The sequence below is a fragment of the Mercurialis annua genome, linkage group LG1-X, assembly GCF_937616625.2.
Source record: "Mercurialis annua linkage group LG1-X, ddMerAnnu1.2, whole genome shotgun sequence".
Lineage (NCBI taxonomy): Eukaryota > Viridiplantae > Streptophyta > Magnoliopsida > Malpighiales > Euphorbiaceae > Mercurialis > Mercurialis annua.
The window spans coordinates 57,847,146-57,864,993 of NC_065570.1; the positions used below are offsets into that span (position 1 = coordinate 57,847,146).

Genomic DNA, 17,848 nt, shown 5'->3' on the forward strand with positions numbered 1-17,848 from the left:
AATCTTTTTCAAGTGAAAAGAGGTCAATATAATGCTTAAGGGTGGAATTGAAAACGAAAGGTGTGGATTTGGGTAAAATTGGTGATTTTACAACGTGAGGGTGCAAACGAAAAGGGGCTAAAAGGTGGAGGTTTTTTTTCAGACCATTAGCCTTTTAAGATCTATTAAAATATGTAATAAAAATTTATTAAAATAAATGAGATTTTTTTATTAATAGAATTTAAATGACAAAATAAACTTTAAGAATGTAATAGATGAAAAAAATACAAGGATTGAAGTATTCGTTTTTTCACAATGCACTAATGCCGTCACCACCTTCTTTAATAGAAGGACTTGCGATTAAAAAAAAAGTGCAGGAATTTAAAATATAAATTTTGTAATGCAGGGATCCAAAGTTAAAAAAATGGAAGAGAAGGGACTTGGGAATGAATTATGTCAGAATAAAAAGTGTATGTTGTCATAAACGGCATAACAATAACATACATTTGTACAATATTTGAACAGAATACACATATTACAACATATTGTAAATCATACAGGAAAATTTTAACTTTTTTAGCGGAATGGCTAAGCAACTGATGGAACATAAGAAATGATATGCAGGATGAGAAGAGTTGCTGCAGTCTCTCAGTTCTTCATTTGTTCTAATGGTACAAAGTAAATCATTTTTCACAGTTCAGCAAAGGATGATTGTTGTAAAAAGTACCAATATCTATTGATCAACCACGCAGAATCAGCTTCCACAGCATCTCCATCTTGATTGCGATGCCAACTGAAATATGCGTGAGTCCTGTTCTTTATATCAAGAATCCCATGCCCGAAGCTGGCTTCACGAAAAGATGAGTAGCCTGGTTGTGGATCTTTCATTCTGAACAATCAACAAAAGTAATCACTATAAGCAAAACCACAATTCTAACGAACTGCGTAAGCTTAACCATATATAAAAGCAATAATTAGCAGAAACCACAAATATATTAATTACGCGGTCACTAATCCTTCTAGATTTCCTCCGTCTCCAATAGTTATGTAAACCGGAGCAGATTGATCGTTTACAGGAGTGCACATCCCATTTACGACATTGTATGCTATATTCGACACACGTTTCTGCAATGCAACAGTATCCATGTGTCAGAAGGGAAACACGCTTGTGGATGTAAAGCTTTCTAAGAACTTGACAGGAGCAAAACTACTGCATAAGCTTACAGATCGTTCATAGGCATGAACATGGCCAGCAAAGACAACATCGACTTTGTACTCAACGAACCATTTCTCATACATCACTCTCATGGTTTCGCCTTCCATAAAATGACCTACATAACTGTTGTACATCGGACAATGCATCAGTATGATAAGCCACGGTGTCTCAGTTCTATTCACTTTAGGAAGTTCCTGTTCTAGCCATTTGTATTGAGGAGTGTATTTCCCTGCAAATACATATAAGTTTCAATCCCACTTTCAATATTCTCCACATCATAGCATTAAACATCTAATAATTATGTAACAGGATGCTAATTACCAAAAGCTGAATAAGAGGACATGACAATAATGTACGCCGAAGCTCTCTTGATGGAATACCAAAGAGGAGACGTGCTACCAGAAGCTCGATATGGAACATGAAAACGGTGCAAATAAGGCTTAAATGGTACAGATTCACCCTGCAACAATGTGAGCCCTCGTTTTAATCAAAAATCAGTGCCAGTTAATAGGTTTTCGAAGATTCAAACTTATGAAAAGGAGACAAGAAACATACAATTTTAGGAGCAAAGTCAATTTCATGATTCCCTGCAGTCCAAATCCAAGGTTGATAGGCAGCAATTCGTTCTACAAACCGCCCCCATGTATCCCATCTTACATTGTCATGAAATGGATAGTCATCTGCATAGGACAGGTCCCCAACAAACAAAATTGCCTGCCCTTTTATCGGATTAAATTCGTAATGCGTAAGTGTTCGGTTCGAGTCATGAGTTTGACCAAGATCCCCTGCTCAAAATGCGAGCCTAGATTTAGAAGTAAGATGACAAAATCATACAAATAAAGCCTATATCAATGATTCTCTCAAAAAAAAAAAAAAGCCTATATCAATGAAGCTAAAGTACCTATAAGGCCAAAAGTGTAAGGAACATCTGGACCGGGTTTAGGAGGAGTTGTAAACCATAATTTTCTCTTAACATTTCCACTTCCAAGCTCATAAAAATATTTAATATCAAACTGTAATCATATATTAATAAAATTGGATGACAAAATTGATTAATTTTGCTTCATACAAACTGCAACTAATCAAAATGAAACTCAAAATTTGGATTGAATGTGATTCACTTGTTATTGTTAATGCAATTAAAGGAGGCAATTTAGCTGTGCCTTGGAAGTGGAAATTAGCTTGGCAAACTTGTTTGTTTTATTTGTCTAAGATGAATTGGGTAGTCACTCATATTTTTCGAGAAGGAAATGAAGCTGCAGACATTCTTTCTAAAAAAGCAGTGCACATTGGGACCTCTTTATGGTGGAGTTCATCTCCTGATTTCTTGGCTAATGTTATCGCCTATAACAGTTTGGGTCAACCAAATTTTCGATTTTGTAATTAATTTTGTGACTGTTTTTCTAGACTTTGTTCCTATTTGTATTGGTTATTTTTATTAATGATATTTTTTAGGAAGTTTACTGTGATGTGGGTGCTAAGGAGGTGCCAGCCTAGCTGGGATGTCCAGGTGCACCTCTGAGTTTTCTTTCCTAACTTTATTCAAAAAAAAAAATGAAACTCAAAATAACAGCACATATATACCTCTAAATTCTGAATAGTGCAGTGATGAATATATCCAGAAGTATAATTATAATACTTGTATCTAACAACAAACCCCTCAGCAGAATTCTTCATCTCACTATTCTCAGCCCAGTAATCGACTGTGCTTGAACCCGGTTCATCTTGAGTAACCCAAGAAACAGTTACACTATTACCTTGATGATCTCCTTGTGTTATATGCACCTTTGTCCGTAAGAATCAATTAAAGACCAAAAGATGAAGAACCGAATTATTTGAAGTAATTTAAAATGCATTTACCTGTTGAGGGGAATTATAACCAGGCGGCGTTTTAAAGACATCACTGTGTAGTGGCATATCTAGCGAGAAGTTTTCACTTCTTACAAAACTACTTGTTATTCTACCCATGGAAACCTTCGACAAACTCAGAACAAATACGACAACAGAAACAAGAACAGTGATCCATTTCAGTCCCATCTCTAATTTTTACGGTCCCAAAATTCTCGCTCTAAAATATTCATCAATCCATACTTAGATGCGATTTTTTTCTTTATGAGAATGATTAGTTGATACAGTTTTTAAACAATAATTTACTTTGAAATGGATTGATGAGTTGATGATCATCTGAAATACAGGCTACTAATTACATTATAGATATTCACAATTTTAATTATTTAGTGACGACACGGAATATTCACCGTCTTAAAGGAATATGCATGATTTTCCAATTTTTCCTTTCCGACGATGGAAATGAGAACAGAGTCTCTAAAAAGCAGCAAAAACAAGATCCAGCCCAAGCTCATATTTGGCCTATAATCGATTACCTCGAAATTTGATGGATCTGGTCGCAGCCCATTAAGAAAAAATCTAAACCAAATAGAACCAACTTTGATGATTTACGATTTAAACTTAGATAGCAATTTATAATTCAGGCAAAATGATGTTCGGTTTGACAGAAAATGACAGTCACCCACGTTTTGTGGATTAATTAGCAGATTTTTATGGTTTGTAGTTAAAGGCTTCACATGGGGTTTTTATTGTTAGAAATAGAAAAGTTGGGTACACAAAACAATAGCAATGTATTGAGTAACAGTATACTCTAGTTTAATTTATCATAAGTTTATAGTTATAACTTATAACTACAAAATACTTAATATCATTTACAGATGTGTTTATATAATGCCAAGTAATTAGATAGTTCTAACTAATTTAAATAATGCTGGACACAAGTGGATGAAAAGCTAAACTTGTAGATTTACAATATCTCTTGAAATTCAATAATTAAATCATCTTGTAGTTGATTTCTCAGAAAAAAAAAAAGAGAATTATAAAATGCAGAAATTGCCGAAAGCAAGATCATCATCAACATTCGTAAGCAGTAATGGCCTGCTTGACATTAAAGGCAGAATTGCAGATAAAAAATCTACGGGACGATGGAAAGCTTCTCCATTTATCATAGGTTCGTTTCCGTTTCTAAAAACGCTTTTGAGATTCTGAAATTTATTTTATATTTGTATCTGTTTGCACCAAAATTAAAAATATTGTCAGAAAGCCATAAAAGCCCATATCTATACTATATATAAAAGCACGGATGGGGGAGGGTGACAAGCAAATTTACGAAATAACCCTTTTTAATTTATATTAAATAATGGTTTTATAGTCATTAACAAATTAGTCATTTAACGAATCACTAAAAATTTATTATAATTAGAGTTTTAATTAAAGTAAACTTATATCATAATGTAATTTATCTATATAGTTTTAAGCGGAGATATACTAATTTAGTATGGAAAATAGCTAAACTTATCTAAATTTAGAGGGATAATAAAACCTTTAGTTTGACTAAACTAGCTACAATATAATTTTAGGCGGAGATAAACTAATTTATTTAGTATGAAAAATAGCTAAACTTTCCCAAATTAATAGGGATAATAAACCTTTGATTTGACTAAACTAGCTACAACATTAAAACTGTCCAACTCTTATTACTCGATACTAATTATCTAACTTTTTATCAAAAAAAAAATTATCTAACTTAAAATATTTACTTATTTTATAGTAATGTCTATCATAGGTAGCTTATAAAAATTTATAATTTTAATAATTTTACACATTCTTCAGTTTAATGTTACTTAAATGTCTATTTAAAAGGGTTGAACTACTTATATTACCTGTGTATTTTAATATGGCTTAATTACTTAAAAACCACTCACCTTGAATTTTTTTTTCGTTTATACTCTGACCTAAGAAAAAAAAGGTTAAAATAGTCCTTCATTTAGAGAAAAATTTATTTTTAATTAAACTCTAATTAGTTTAGGTTAAAAATAAAGAACTATTTTAAACTTTTTTTTAATTAAAAAAGGTTAATTTAGTGCCTCGGGTAGAGGTGAAACATAAATACATACGTCAGGGTATAAATGAATTTTTTCCTAAATCAGGGTATAAACGAAAAAAAAAAAGTTCAAGGTGAGTGATTTTTAAGAATTAAGCCTTTTAATATTATATAACTACTATTATTTTCATCTTCATTGGAAAATAAAAAAATGTCATTATTTTCAATTGTTAATATAATATTGTCATTTTTAAACAATAAACATGCATATTACGATTTCTTCTCACTATGTTATGTTTTTTCTAAATTATTTTGTATTTTTATAATAAAATTTATAAAATATAAACTAATAAATCACATGACGAGCCATGTGAAAAAATATAAAAATAAATTAATATGATTTTTTTAAAATTTTATTAAAAAACGATGTATGAATTGACGAGTCACATTACGAGCCACGTGCGTAGCACGTAAAGTAAGACTAGTTCTTTAAAAAGATAGAAAAAGCTACGTGGATAATTCCAAAGATTTCAGAGGTTGATTTCAGAAGATTTGACCTTTGAGAAGTTTAATTTCAGAAATTGATTTCAGAGGTTTGACCATTAATTTCAGAGGTTTGACAAAGATTTGACCTTTGAGAAGATTAATTTCAGAAATTGATTTCAGAGATTTGACCATTAATTTCAGAGATTTGACCAAGATTTGACCTTTGAGAAGATTAATTTCAGAAGTTGATTTCAGAGGTTTGGCCAAAATCTGACTTTTTTGACCAGAAGATGATTTCAGAGGTTAAATTTTAGAGGTTCAAACAATATAACTTGGGAAGCAGAAGCTGGAGCTCAAAAGGCGAGAAGCTCAAGGGTATATTTTGTCAGAAGTTTAATTTGGCCAAAGTCCAGGAAGTCATGTGCTTTTTGTAAAGTGATAGTTCAGGAGCAGTTTTTAGAGGTGGGAAGTGCGGTGAAGACGTGGGCAGTCAAAGAAGCAGTTATCACCTAAGACACTTTAAAAGGGAGAAGAAGGCAACGATTTGAAGCCCCAGCCAAATTCAACAAAAACCCAATACTCTCAGGAGATTATCACCACCAAAAACTTTTATTTTATGAAATCCTTTGTAAACACTTTACAGTTTTCGCATTTTCAATCTTTTGTTTTGACATTATATTCAGCAGTAGTAGTTTCATTTATAGTGTTGAATTCTAGATTTAATTGCAGAAGTTTATTCTTGTTTTTAAAGTTTCTTCAGGAGTTTTTCTTTACGAACCGTTTAGATTTTTTTACGTCTTTTGAAAATCTGTCACAATCGCTTGATCAATTTTTAATTTTTAATTTGAGGTTCGACCTCCGGCACGCTTGCACACACTTTAAAGGCACCAACCGTTTTCTTAAAAAATAGGGAAACAATATCTTATTTTTATAAAAAGTATTGTTTTTAGAATTTGCATTTCCGTGGTAGATAGCTAGAACTTAGAAGGGTAAATACCAAAACTAACTTTTTTTTATCAATTAGTAGTCCCTTGAACTTTTTAATTGTGTCAATTAGACGAAATGTAGTAATTTTAAAAACGATTATAAAGGGTTAATTGACAACAGATTTGAATAAATTTAACATAATTTGGGCCATTTATAAATTAATAACTTTATGAGGAGGAAAAATAATAATTTTGGTGTTAATTACTCATTACGTACAAGTTTGGGAGGCAAGTTGAAATTTAAATCATTTTATTAGCTATAGTTTATTATCCAAAAGATACAGTGAATGAAATTATATTTTTCTAATTTACTTAATCTCAAATTGACTAAATCAGCTAACACCACAAAACAAAAGTGATGATATCAAATATTTAAGTTTTGGATCCAAATGAATTAGGCGGCAGTTTGAATAGGTCCTAAATGATAGAGTATACCAAGACGTTTTGCAAGTATTTTATCCGACTGTACATCTTCTCTGCATCCCAAGTGTGAGACTCTGCTAATCAAAAACAAAATTAACATAAGCTATCTCTGTGGCCGGCAATTTATGCCTCCAAGCAGAAATTTGAAAGAAACGTCCAAAAACTAGGTTGAAACGTGACATCAACACAAAAAGCAAGCTCAAATTTACCATATAAATATGATGCACCACATTTTATCACTGATAAAAGACGACCCTCATCTCATCAGCTTGTTACTTGAAGAGAGAATAGAAACCAAGTGAAGTAGCTAATTGGAATTAAAAAACTTGATTATCAATGGGTATAAATCAAACCTCTGTTGATCCATTTGACAAGTCCTTTATGCAACCTTCCATGGAGAAATTTGTAGAAGACCCGTTTGAGATCAAAAAGGTAAGCAACTTTTGGGTGGTACCTAAACTCTAAGTCGTGTTTCAAACTCATACTTATACTTTAATTTACGTCTTTCTGATACCATATTATTAGCTTTTAATTCACGTGAAAGTAATTTCATAATTTTGGATCAAATTGAACTGATATGTCAAAATGTGCCATATATTCCAAGAATAAATTTTTACTAGTTTCCCGCGTCAATTTAATTTTATCTAATAAATACATTTAGATACTTTCACCTGAAATAAATTAATGATCATGTGCTAAAATGATACAAATTTAAAGTTTAGTTATCAATTTAAAATACTATATGGTAAACTTACCTTTCTAATACTTAACCCATTAGTTTTCACATATGATCCGTATTTTGAGTTAATGCAGGAAAAAACATTGGGAAACACATTAGTGAGCAATGGTTGTGTGGATATTAGAGGCAACATTGCAGACAAGAGATATACTGGAGGATGGAAGGCCTCTCCATTTATCATAGGTAAATAGTTAGTCATGATCAGCACTTAATTAAATATACTTAGTTGCAAATTTTTTAATTTAGTGGAAGTGTTTTAAATTGCAGTGAATGAGGTGGCAGAAAGGCTAGCATTTTTTGCAATAGCGGTGAATATGGTAGCATATTTGGTGCTTGAAATGCGACAGTCATTACCAGATGCAGCTACTCATGTCACCAATTGGATAGGAGCTGCTTATGTGCTCACTCTTTTTGGTGCTTTTTTGGCTGATGCTTATCTTGGCCGATTCAAGACCATCATTCTCTTCTCTTGCGTTTATGCAGTTGTAAGATCCACTCCTCCCAATTTTATTTTATTTGTATACTATTTTGATACAAATTGAAAGCTTGTTACCAAATTGAAATATAAAGTTCAATTTTTGTACTACGTACTCGGACCTTCAACCCAGAAAAAACAACCAAACAAATTATTCAAAAAAGTAAAAATTAGGTCAATTAAATCAATTGAGATTGATTTTGCTCACGTGACAGCCATTGAATGATTATATATTATTATATTTGTTTTTTTTTAAATTCATTTTGTCATTTAAATTCTAATGGTTGTCCCATGAACAAAGTTATACTTAATTTATTCAATTAAGAATTGGCTGCAACTGAAACAAAATCCATTAAATTAGATTATAATTGAAACAACTACAAAATTAGTTTAAATCGATAAGCAATAAAAATTTGAATTTTTGGAATCATTAGGCCAAATTTACTTAGCTCCATCTTTGATATCAGGGAATGGTGTTATTGACACTATCAGCCTCCATAGACGGTCTACATCCTGCACCATGCTATACAAAAGAATTATGTCCAAAACCAACAACCAACCAAAACGCATATCTTATAGTTGCATTAGCCCTCATAGCCGTTAGCACAGGCGGAATCAAGCCCTGCGTTTCATCATTTGGTGCAGACCAATTCGACGAGGCAGACGAGAAAGAAGTCCCCAAAAAATTCGCATTCTTTAACTGGTTCTTCTTTGCCATAAACATGGGAGCATTACTGGGTATAACACTTATGGTATATGTTAAAGAAGAGAAAGGTTGGGGGTGGGGATTTGGTGTGCCCACTGGTGCTATGATTGTTTCAATCTTTGTATTGGCTGCTGGAATACCTTTTTATCGCTATCAAAAGCCTATGGGAAGCCCTTTTACTAGGTTTGCTCAAGTGATTGTTGCGTCTTTGAAAAATCATTTTAGAGGAGTTGAGGTTGAAAGTGAACTTCAGCTTTACGAGGTTCAGACTATGGAGTCTGATATTAAGCGTGCCCGAAAGCTCCAACACACCAGACAATTCAAGTGAGTTTATCGTATCCTTCACATTTTCTTTTTACATTATCATTGATCATCATTCATTTGATTTCTCAATTTCTGTTATGCAATTTTCAGAAAAATGTTTGAGGGTTTATTTGTGGGTTAGAGACTAGAAGGTACTAAATTTTTATCATATATTTCAATTTGATATTACAACTTTAATTTATATCCAATAAATTCTTTAAGGAAATGTAAATCAAAATGAATAGATAGCAATATATCTAAGAGTAAATTGTTTATGAGTTGTCATGTTATTTAGCGACTGACATAATGACCAATACGGGAAATGGCTTGGCAAAACATTCTAAGAATGTGATTCAAATCAAGTCAGATCGAAAGGTGATGAGCTTTTACGTTTAAAAATTGAAATTTGGATTTCAGTTGAACTATAGCCAAAAATTTGGTACCACTCAGATATTTAACCCATACCATAAATCTGTTCTTAATTTAACTAAGCTGCAGCTCAAACCTAAAGTCATATTCATAATCTCAGAGTCTTTTTGACAATTCTCATAATCATTAGATCATCAATTAGCTAATCAAGTATGCAATTCTTTGTTATCAATTCTACAAATTAGGGAAATTAACTTATTTTTCATATCACTGGTTCAGATTCTTGGACAAGGCAGCAGTTATAACAGACCCAGAAACAAGCACACAGAACAGATGGAAACTTTGCACGATTACACAAGTTGAAGAATTCAAATCCATAATCAGAATCCTCCCAATATGGGCATCAACAATTGCCCTCTCCATCTCTTTTGCACAACTCGCAACATTCTTCACCAGCCAAGCCTTAATCATGGACCGAAAACTCGGCTCCAATTTCATAATCCCAGCAGGATCCGTCACCGTTTTCAGCGCCATCAATCCCCTAATTTTAATACCCATTTACGAAAAATTCATAGTCCCAATCCTCCGTAGACACACAGGCCACTACCGTGGGATCACATCGCTGCAACGAATGGGCGTCGGCCTTTTCGTTTCAATCTTTGCCCTAGCATCAGCTGCATTGGTCGAAAAAAAGAGACTCGACAGTTTAACCCCATCAAAAATGAGCGTTTTCTGGTTGTTTCCGCAATATTTCTTGATCGGAACAGCAGAAGTTTTCACTTACGTTGGCCAATTAGAATTTTTCTACGATGAAGCAACCGATGGGACCAGAAGTATCAGTAGTGCATTATTTCTTACTGAAATTGGAATTGGAAGCTGGTTGAGTACTGCAATTGTTAAGATTATTGAAAGTGCAACGGGCGGACAAGAAAAAGGATGGTTAAGGAATAATCTTAATAAAAGTAGACTTGATTATTTCTACTGGATATTGAGCGGCATCAATGGGTTGAATTTCTTGGTTTATTTATGGGTGTCGAGGCGTTATAAGGGTCGGAGGAGTGGTGCAGTAAGTGGTAGCATAAGAGATGAGTCTCTGATTGAGATGAGTGTTCATGATCAAGAATTTAAAAAAGGAGATGAGAAATAGTTTCAAAGTGTGGCGTTCTAAAATTATTTGCATTTTAATACGTACTTATCTCAGAATGATTCAGTTTATGGCAGGTCATTTTTCTCTACGGTAAATAAGTAAAAATATCGAATCGAGCGTGATCAAATTTTTTTAATTCTTGGAGTAATTTATATATGTATTTGCGATTTATATGTGTGTGCACGATTATCTTTCATCTTTTTGTAATTAATTGATTGTTTTTAAGGAAAAGAAAAAGAAAAAAATTCAAATGGAATAACTAAAAACTTTTCTTTGATCGAATTGAATATGTTAATTGATATAATTTCTTGAGACGTTGATTGAGACTCCTAAAATGGTAATTCATTGTATTGGGTGATTATTGTTGTTTGCTAGTGTTTTTACCTTTTGTGATTAAGATTAAGATCAAGAAGTCTAATTAAACAGGAAAGCATTAACATCAAAGAAAGGATTTCACTACAAAAGGAAGAGTAAGATGGATTCCACTCACATCACATCGTTAAAGTAAAAGCTAGCACTGGTTTTGTTCTGAATTTATAACACAAACTGTATTGATAATTGCAAATGGTGATTAATTTATTTCTTTAATGATTTGATTTCGTGATCCGTTAATCGGACTGTAATCTTAACAAGCACATTGTCTGTTTGTGTAATTTGTCATTTAGCAACCGATCAGATAGAAATTGTAGGGCAAGTAATTAACGGCTAAGGATTCTAATCTAAATTGCGTATGGATTTTATAAATAAATAAAAAAGAAAACATAATACCTGAATTTAGACTTCATTTTTTTTAATTAAAATTATAGCAAAAGTTTGCTAAAATTATATAGCAAATTTTTTTATGTTCACCTGGTTATGGATATAGGAAAACGTAAATAAACTGAATTTATTAAAGAATCTTTCCAATATTTAACGCAAGGAAAAACAAGTAAAGAAGTAAATTATTTCTAAAAATTCAGGAGATTAGAGTAGTTGTCCATACTTTTTTATCGTGTTGGCTGGCTCTCTTTGTCCATACGGATTTTTGTAATGTTATCAATGGAACTTTTCCTTTATAAAAGTATAGGCCAAATCGTGGCCGACCATTTCCAGAATTTGGTCTAGTATTTATGTACATATTGATATTTCATCACGAAATCTAAGAAAAAATATAGTATGATTTTTCTAACGAATAATCAAACTAATCGCCACTTCAGAAATGTACGATTAGTAGCTATGATGTCTGTAATATAACTACTTAATTATCGGTGGGCGCTCCAATTGAGAGAGCTTCAATCGGTTGAACCATGAATCAATAATACACCAGTCCGGCCGGCTGTCCAATTTTTAAAATACTGCTTGAACCAAGCTTTGTAATGGCTTGTATAAATTGGTTTTATATTTAAACCCAAATGCGAATTATATGTTAAATTAGCAAGTAGCAAAGTCGTCTGGACATGCAATGAACATGTCAGAGTCGCACTCATAAATATATGTTAAATAATGAATTATAACACAAGAAAATAATGAATAACGAAATAAGGTTTCAGGTAACGTTTCATGTTTAGAGTTTTTATATATATATATTTATAAAGGGCGTGCTTCATTTTTGACGTACATGTCATTATAATTTTTTACACAATATGATGATCAAATCTCATCAAATGCCGACCAAAATCATTTTAGAAGAAAAAGCCTATGATGGCAGTATATGAAAATGAGCATGGTTGCTCCATTTCCATATATATTAAATTTGTGGGTCCATTTCTTTTACTTCAAAGTTCAAAACCATGATAACTTGGAGCATAATCTACATATTCATTCTTTTTTTTTTCTTTTTGGGTAAAAACAATCCATAATTTAATTTAACACATAAGGGGCCACACAATCATTTTCATTCCCTCAAAATCTGCCCTTCATTGAACCTCCTACTAACCCAAAAGGGAAAAAAAATAAAATAGAACACTACCCAAAAATAAAAGAAAAGAAACACAACTTAATTAATTATGCGTACACACACAAGCCTTGATTCTTCAAATCTTCTGGCTGCTGATCACCAGCTAAATAGTAGTGTTGTTAAAGAGTTAGGGTTTTGTGGGGCTAAACACTTTCGGTGGATGAAGGAAGCAACGGCTGAGATAGGGTAGTCTTGATGTGGGATTGTGCTCTGATGATGGTACTGTGGTCTGGAGTGGACTGGATCATTGCACTTTCCTTTAATGCAAACTTCTTTTCTTCACTTTTGCCCCAGAGAACAAGGTATAATCCTACTATAATCAGCACAGCCCCAACAATCCTGTTCATCCACAGTCATCACAGTCATGTTAGTCCCATATATATGTTAAAAAAACTTTAAAAAATTGTTCATTGATACCTCCTCGCCAATTTTATGCACACACTAATACTTTGTATTTTAATTAAGTGATGTTTTAATTAATATTAGTACTTTAATTAATGAGAATATGTAAGATTTAATTACTTAAATATTACTAATTGGGTGTCTGTTCTTTAGGATAAAGTAACATAATATAGTGCCAATAAATATCTGAGGAAGGGAGTAATAGAGATGTTTTGCTAATTTTGATTGCATGAAAATAATTAAAAATCCCAAATCAATCCTATGGTTGAGGATGCATGTGGAGCGCTAGAAATTGCATTATTAAATACTGGTAATAATTCATTTCATATACTATATATGAAAGGTTCTTTTTTTTTAAATGAACCGCAAATTAAAAACCTTCGTCCATTTTTAAGAAACAAAGGGATCATCAAGTTTTTGAAGAAAAAAATTAGTACGATTTCATTTCTAAATTTCCTATGGTTCAAATTAACTTTTCTTTTTTATAGATAATAATCTCAATTTTCAAGTAAAAATAAGCTACATAAAGGCAGATTGATGAGGACAAATGAGCAAAGATAAAAAAAGAGAAGGACCCACGTACCCTCCAAGATAGAACTCTTCACCTAAAGCAATGGAAGCCATAATGGCGACAACAAGAGTTTGAACAGGTTGATAAACAGCGACGAACACAGGGCCACCTCTGTCAATGCACCATATCTGTACAGCGAAGGCAATCCCAGATGCCACCACTCCCTACATTCACAAACATACAATTATAATTAAAAATCTCAAATAGAAGCTTCTCCCTCACTTTCTTTTCAAATCAACCCACCACCCTGCATTATTGCCTAACCACTTTTGGAACATACTATCATTTTATCCATATAACAACTCACAACAAGCTTACAAACTTGTATCAAATATATATTTAATTCAACTTTTTTTAATATATATAAAACGTTATTCTGTTAGATATGCAAAGCAAACAAAGTAACCCTTTTAACAGTCTTTAAAATACATGCACAGTCCTAACTCTTCCTTCTTTGACTACCCATCTTTTCATCAACTTCCTTTTACTTGTTTTTTCCATTTCAAAAAAGAGTAACTAAAAAAAATCATAGCACAATGACAAAAATAAGAGGGTTAAAGAACGATAGATTTTTTACACTTCAATTACTATCGTTTCATTTGTACATTTAATAATCCGGTATCTATTTCTCAACAACGGTAGATTAATCAGCAATCTCGAGTGAATTATAGCTTACATGACAAGAAATATGGTCTATTAAGATATTATTATAATAAATTATCAAAAAAGAAGATATAACGGAAATATAGAAATTAAGCTTATAATTCACTAACCACAAATTTTTATAACACCTAAAAAGGACATTAATCAATAAAAGAAAATAAATATGTGTAAAAAAGTAGTAATTACCGCATAGAGGATGGTGAAAAGTTCGCCACCAGAGTGAAACATCCAAGCTTGTGGATCCCTTTCAGCAAATGAAGCAATGATCAAGAACTGAATAAGTCCAAAAAAGCAAGTGTAAGAGGTGACAGATAGTCTGGCCGGATATTTCTTGAGAACTGGTGCTTGAAGAACAAGCCAACCGGACCAAGATAAGCAATGGCCAATGAGATAGATACAGCCGAGGGTCCAGTTTTTTCCCTTTGCATCTCCAAGAGAATCAAACAATGGTACTATGGGAGTGGGTATTCTGTTCAGCGGTGGAACTGGACTGTATATAACGGGACCCTTGTATAATGTTATGACTGAGGCCCCTGCTACACAGCATATTGTTCCTACTACTTTTCCTATTCCATCTTTTCTGTCTATTCTCACTTTTTCTATCCTGCAATTGTTTAGAATAAACTATAAGATACTTATATTAGGGTTATGTTAAAAGCTTTGACTGGAAAAGAGAATCAGAAACTTGCCGGAGCAAGGCTGCCATGAGAAAAGTAATTGCCGGGACGGAGTTTTGTATAGCTGATGCAAAGGTCGGTGACGTGTTGTCTAATCCCAGCAAGTAGAATCCTTGGTTTGCAGTTATTCTGGTCAAGTTAAACAACACAAAAATCAATTTAGATAACGGTTACTATCGTCTCAACTCGCAGAAAATTACTATAGTAATTCACGTTAAAAATTACTTATCTGACAATAAAATTAATATATAGTAATCCAACATGTTCATTGCCACATAAATAATTTTTTTTTACCAGAATTGCCATAGTAATATTTTGATAATGTTGAAACAAAAATAAAAGTTCAGTTATCAAAATATAATAAATGAAAAAATGATAAAGGTTTTGTAAGAAAAACGTATGTTCAGTAACCATGAAAAAAAAACTTTAACCTTGAACATGTGTTTAATTATGTTAATTATTTTGGTGTGTTTATAATCATACCCTATTAAAGCAAGGAAAAAGAACTGAATGACGAAGTTAAGTGTAAGAGCTGGCCTCTCTTTCCTGAAGAAAAGAAAATGAAAAAAAACACGTCACATCTGCGAATAATATCATGTGACTATAAAAAAAATGAAGAGTGGTTAATTAATTAATGGATGATACGAAGGAGATATACTTTTCAAGAAAATAAGCAAAAGGAAGAAGCAGAAGCAAAGCGATGATGTTCCTATAAACTGGGAACACAAGCTTGCTGACTCCCATATTAAGGGCAGCCCTAGAAACAACATGAAAACCTGCATAACCAAACTGCAAGGCCCCCATGGCCAAGTGCAGCTGAAGCCTTTCAGGAACTGAACACCACATTCTTCTCGAACCGCCGGTATCCGCCATTGAAACACGCAACAAATTATCGAAAAGAAAATATATGAAGAAGAAGGATATGGAAGTTGTGGAGATGAGAGGATGAGAATGATGGTATAAATATAGTTGGGAAGGAGTGCAAGATTACAGGGAGTGTAATTATGTGGAGGGTGCGGCCCACAAATGTGAAGGGACCTACCTAGTTAGTATTGAATTTAGAGGACCCACAAAAGGAGATTTAAAAGAAGTAGTGTGACTGTGAGGTGATAATAGAGTAGAAAATGTTTGAGGGTTGTCTCCCACATTCTTGACCCTGTTCATCAGCTGACAAGACAACCTCACAAAATAATAATGGTTGATATATGGTAGCTGTGGAGGGAGTGAGTATGAACCAGAGAGTACTGTTTTGGCACCATGCCATTAATCATTATCATCAATGAGGCAACCAAACAAGGGTTCGATGAGCCGCAATCGATAAATAACGCGCACGAGTGGTGGTGGTGGGTGCCCCATGCGTAGTAGCTCCTTCAAACCCTTCAACCCCATTTTACCTACACTATTATAGTATTACTTTGCTTGCTTTTCTTTCTTTTGTATTTTCCATCTACCATTTTAGTTTTCTTTTAGCTTTTTTGTAATAACAAATGAATTTAATATTTTGATTATATATTAATTGTATTTGTGTTGTCTATAAATTGCATCTCCAAAAAATTAATTAAAGAATGCAAATAAGTTTGTATGTCCACGACTATATGACAAAATATTGAGGTTTAATGTTTTAAAAATATCAAACCTTTTCGAGTGAGGTCAATTTTAATTAAAAGTTTAAAAAAAAAAATTAGCCAATTTTATATAAGAATATTTCAATTTTACCCATTCTTTTATTAAAGAGACACCAAAAAAATTTGATAATTGTGACCATTTCATATTTTATATCCTAATTTTGATAAGTATTTTTTAAATAGAAAAAGGGTAGATTTGGTTATAATTAAAAATATTATAAAAAATTGTACTTTTTTAAAAGAATGAATGATGGGTTAAAAATCAAATATAATTATTGAAATTTGATAAAATTGGTGTTTTTAAAAGTTTTGATTACTTTTAAGATATTAGGCCTAAAATTGACATGTATATTATGTATAAAAGAAAAGTAATAGTTTGATCTAGCAATTTCATATATTTACTTAATTATATCCAAGAAAAAAATTAAAAAAGATGGAAAGTCTAAATAAATTAAATTAATAAGATACTGTTCATTTTAACTTATTTTTGTGATAAATTAATCAACATATGTTAAAAAACATTTATGAAATTTTCTATAATAACAAAAGTATTTTGATAGTATGTAATATCCCGGATTTTTTTTTAAAATGTTCTAAATTTGTTTTCGGTATTAAAATAAATTTTCGGGGGCGGTTCGGTTCATTTTCAAATTTGGTTCGGTTCAAATTTTGGTTCGGTTCATTTTCAAATTTGGGTTTGGTTCCTTTGGGTCTTGGTTCAACCAAATGGTTGAACCAAGGAGGAAAAACCCAGGTCTCGTAAGAGACCTGGGAATTTCACGCACAGTCCCGTACGGGACTGTGCCTGTCCCGTACGGGACTGTGGATTTTCTCCTCTGGTTGTTAAGGGCAGTTTTGCCCTTTCACCAACCCTACTTCCACCTCGTTTTTAACCTAATTCCTACGTCTAAACGCTTAATATTTTTGACCTAAAACGTTCACCACGCTGCAAACAATTCATAGCAACCTTTCCTTTCCGTTTTCGCTGAGAAATCGCTAGCCGTAATCTCTTCCGAAGTTGACTGAAAATTTCGGTAAACATTCTTTCATAATTTCAGTTTTTTTAGTTTGGACGACTTTCAGTGTTTTGATCCGTGTGTATTCGTTTCTAGATCGAAACTGAAACCGATTGATCTCAGGCGTTCTAGACTCGTATACCTTCGATTCTACTCATTCGCTTCGCTTAACGGTACGCCGTTGATCTCATTCTATTGCCGTTCGGTTTATCGTTTTGAATTGTGTATAATCTGTTC

General features: G+C 32.6%; 3 protein-coding genes across 3 annotated transcripts; 1 reads left to right on the plus strand and 2 right to left on the minus strand.

Moving 5' to 3' along the window:
- Positions 1 to 438: 438 nt before the first annotated feature.
- LOC126679797 (purple acid phosphatase 2-like) lies at positions 439 to 3,445 on the minus strand. The gene is made up of 8 exons (XM_050375136.2): positions 3,056 to 3,445; positions 2,780 to 2,980; positions 2,097 to 2,208; positions 1,751 to 1,980; positions 1,517 to 1,655; positions 1,204 to 1,424; positions 983 to 1,104; positions 439 to 868 (listed from the first exon to the last, which is right to left on the minus strand). The coding sequence occupies exons 1-8, from the start codon at positions 3,230 to 3,232 to the stop codon at positions 670 to 672; spliced, it is 1,401 nt and encodes a 466-aa protein (XP_050231093.1). The 5' UTR covers positions 3,233 to 3,445; the 3' UTR covers positions 439 to 669.
- Positions 3,446 to 8,004: 4,559 nt separating this feature from the next.
- Positions 8,005 to 10,857, plus strand: LOC126680675 (protein NRT1/ PTR FAMILY 8.1-like). The gene is made up of 3 exons (XM_050375841.2): positions 8,005 to 8,206; positions 8,664 to 9,226; positions 9,854 to 10,857. The coding sequence occupies exons 1-3, from the start codon at positions 8,036 to 8,038 to the stop codon at positions 10,719 to 10,721; spliced, it is 1,602 nt and encodes a 533-aa protein (XP_050231798.2). The 5' UTR covers positions 8,005 to 8,035; the 3' UTR covers positions 10,722 to 10,857.
- A 1,641-nt stretch (positions 10,858 to 12,498) lies between these two features.
- LOC126661392 (protein WALLS ARE THIN 1) lies at positions 12,499 to 15,906 on the minus strand. Its single transcript, XM_050355239.2, has 6 exons — positions 15,629 to 15,906; positions 15,454 to 15,516; positions 14,983 to 15,099; positions 14,480 to 14,897; positions 13,643 to 13,794; positions 12,499 to 12,996 (listed from the first exon to the last, which is right to left on the minus strand). Exons 1-6 carry the CDS (start codon positions 15,841 to 15,843, stop codon positions 12,801 to 12,803), a joined length of 1,161 nt encoding a protein of 386 aa, XP_050211196.1. The 5' UTR covers positions 15,844 to 15,906; the 3' UTR covers positions 12,499 to 12,800.
- Between the last annotated feature and the right edge of the window lie 1,942 nt (positions 15,907 to 17,848).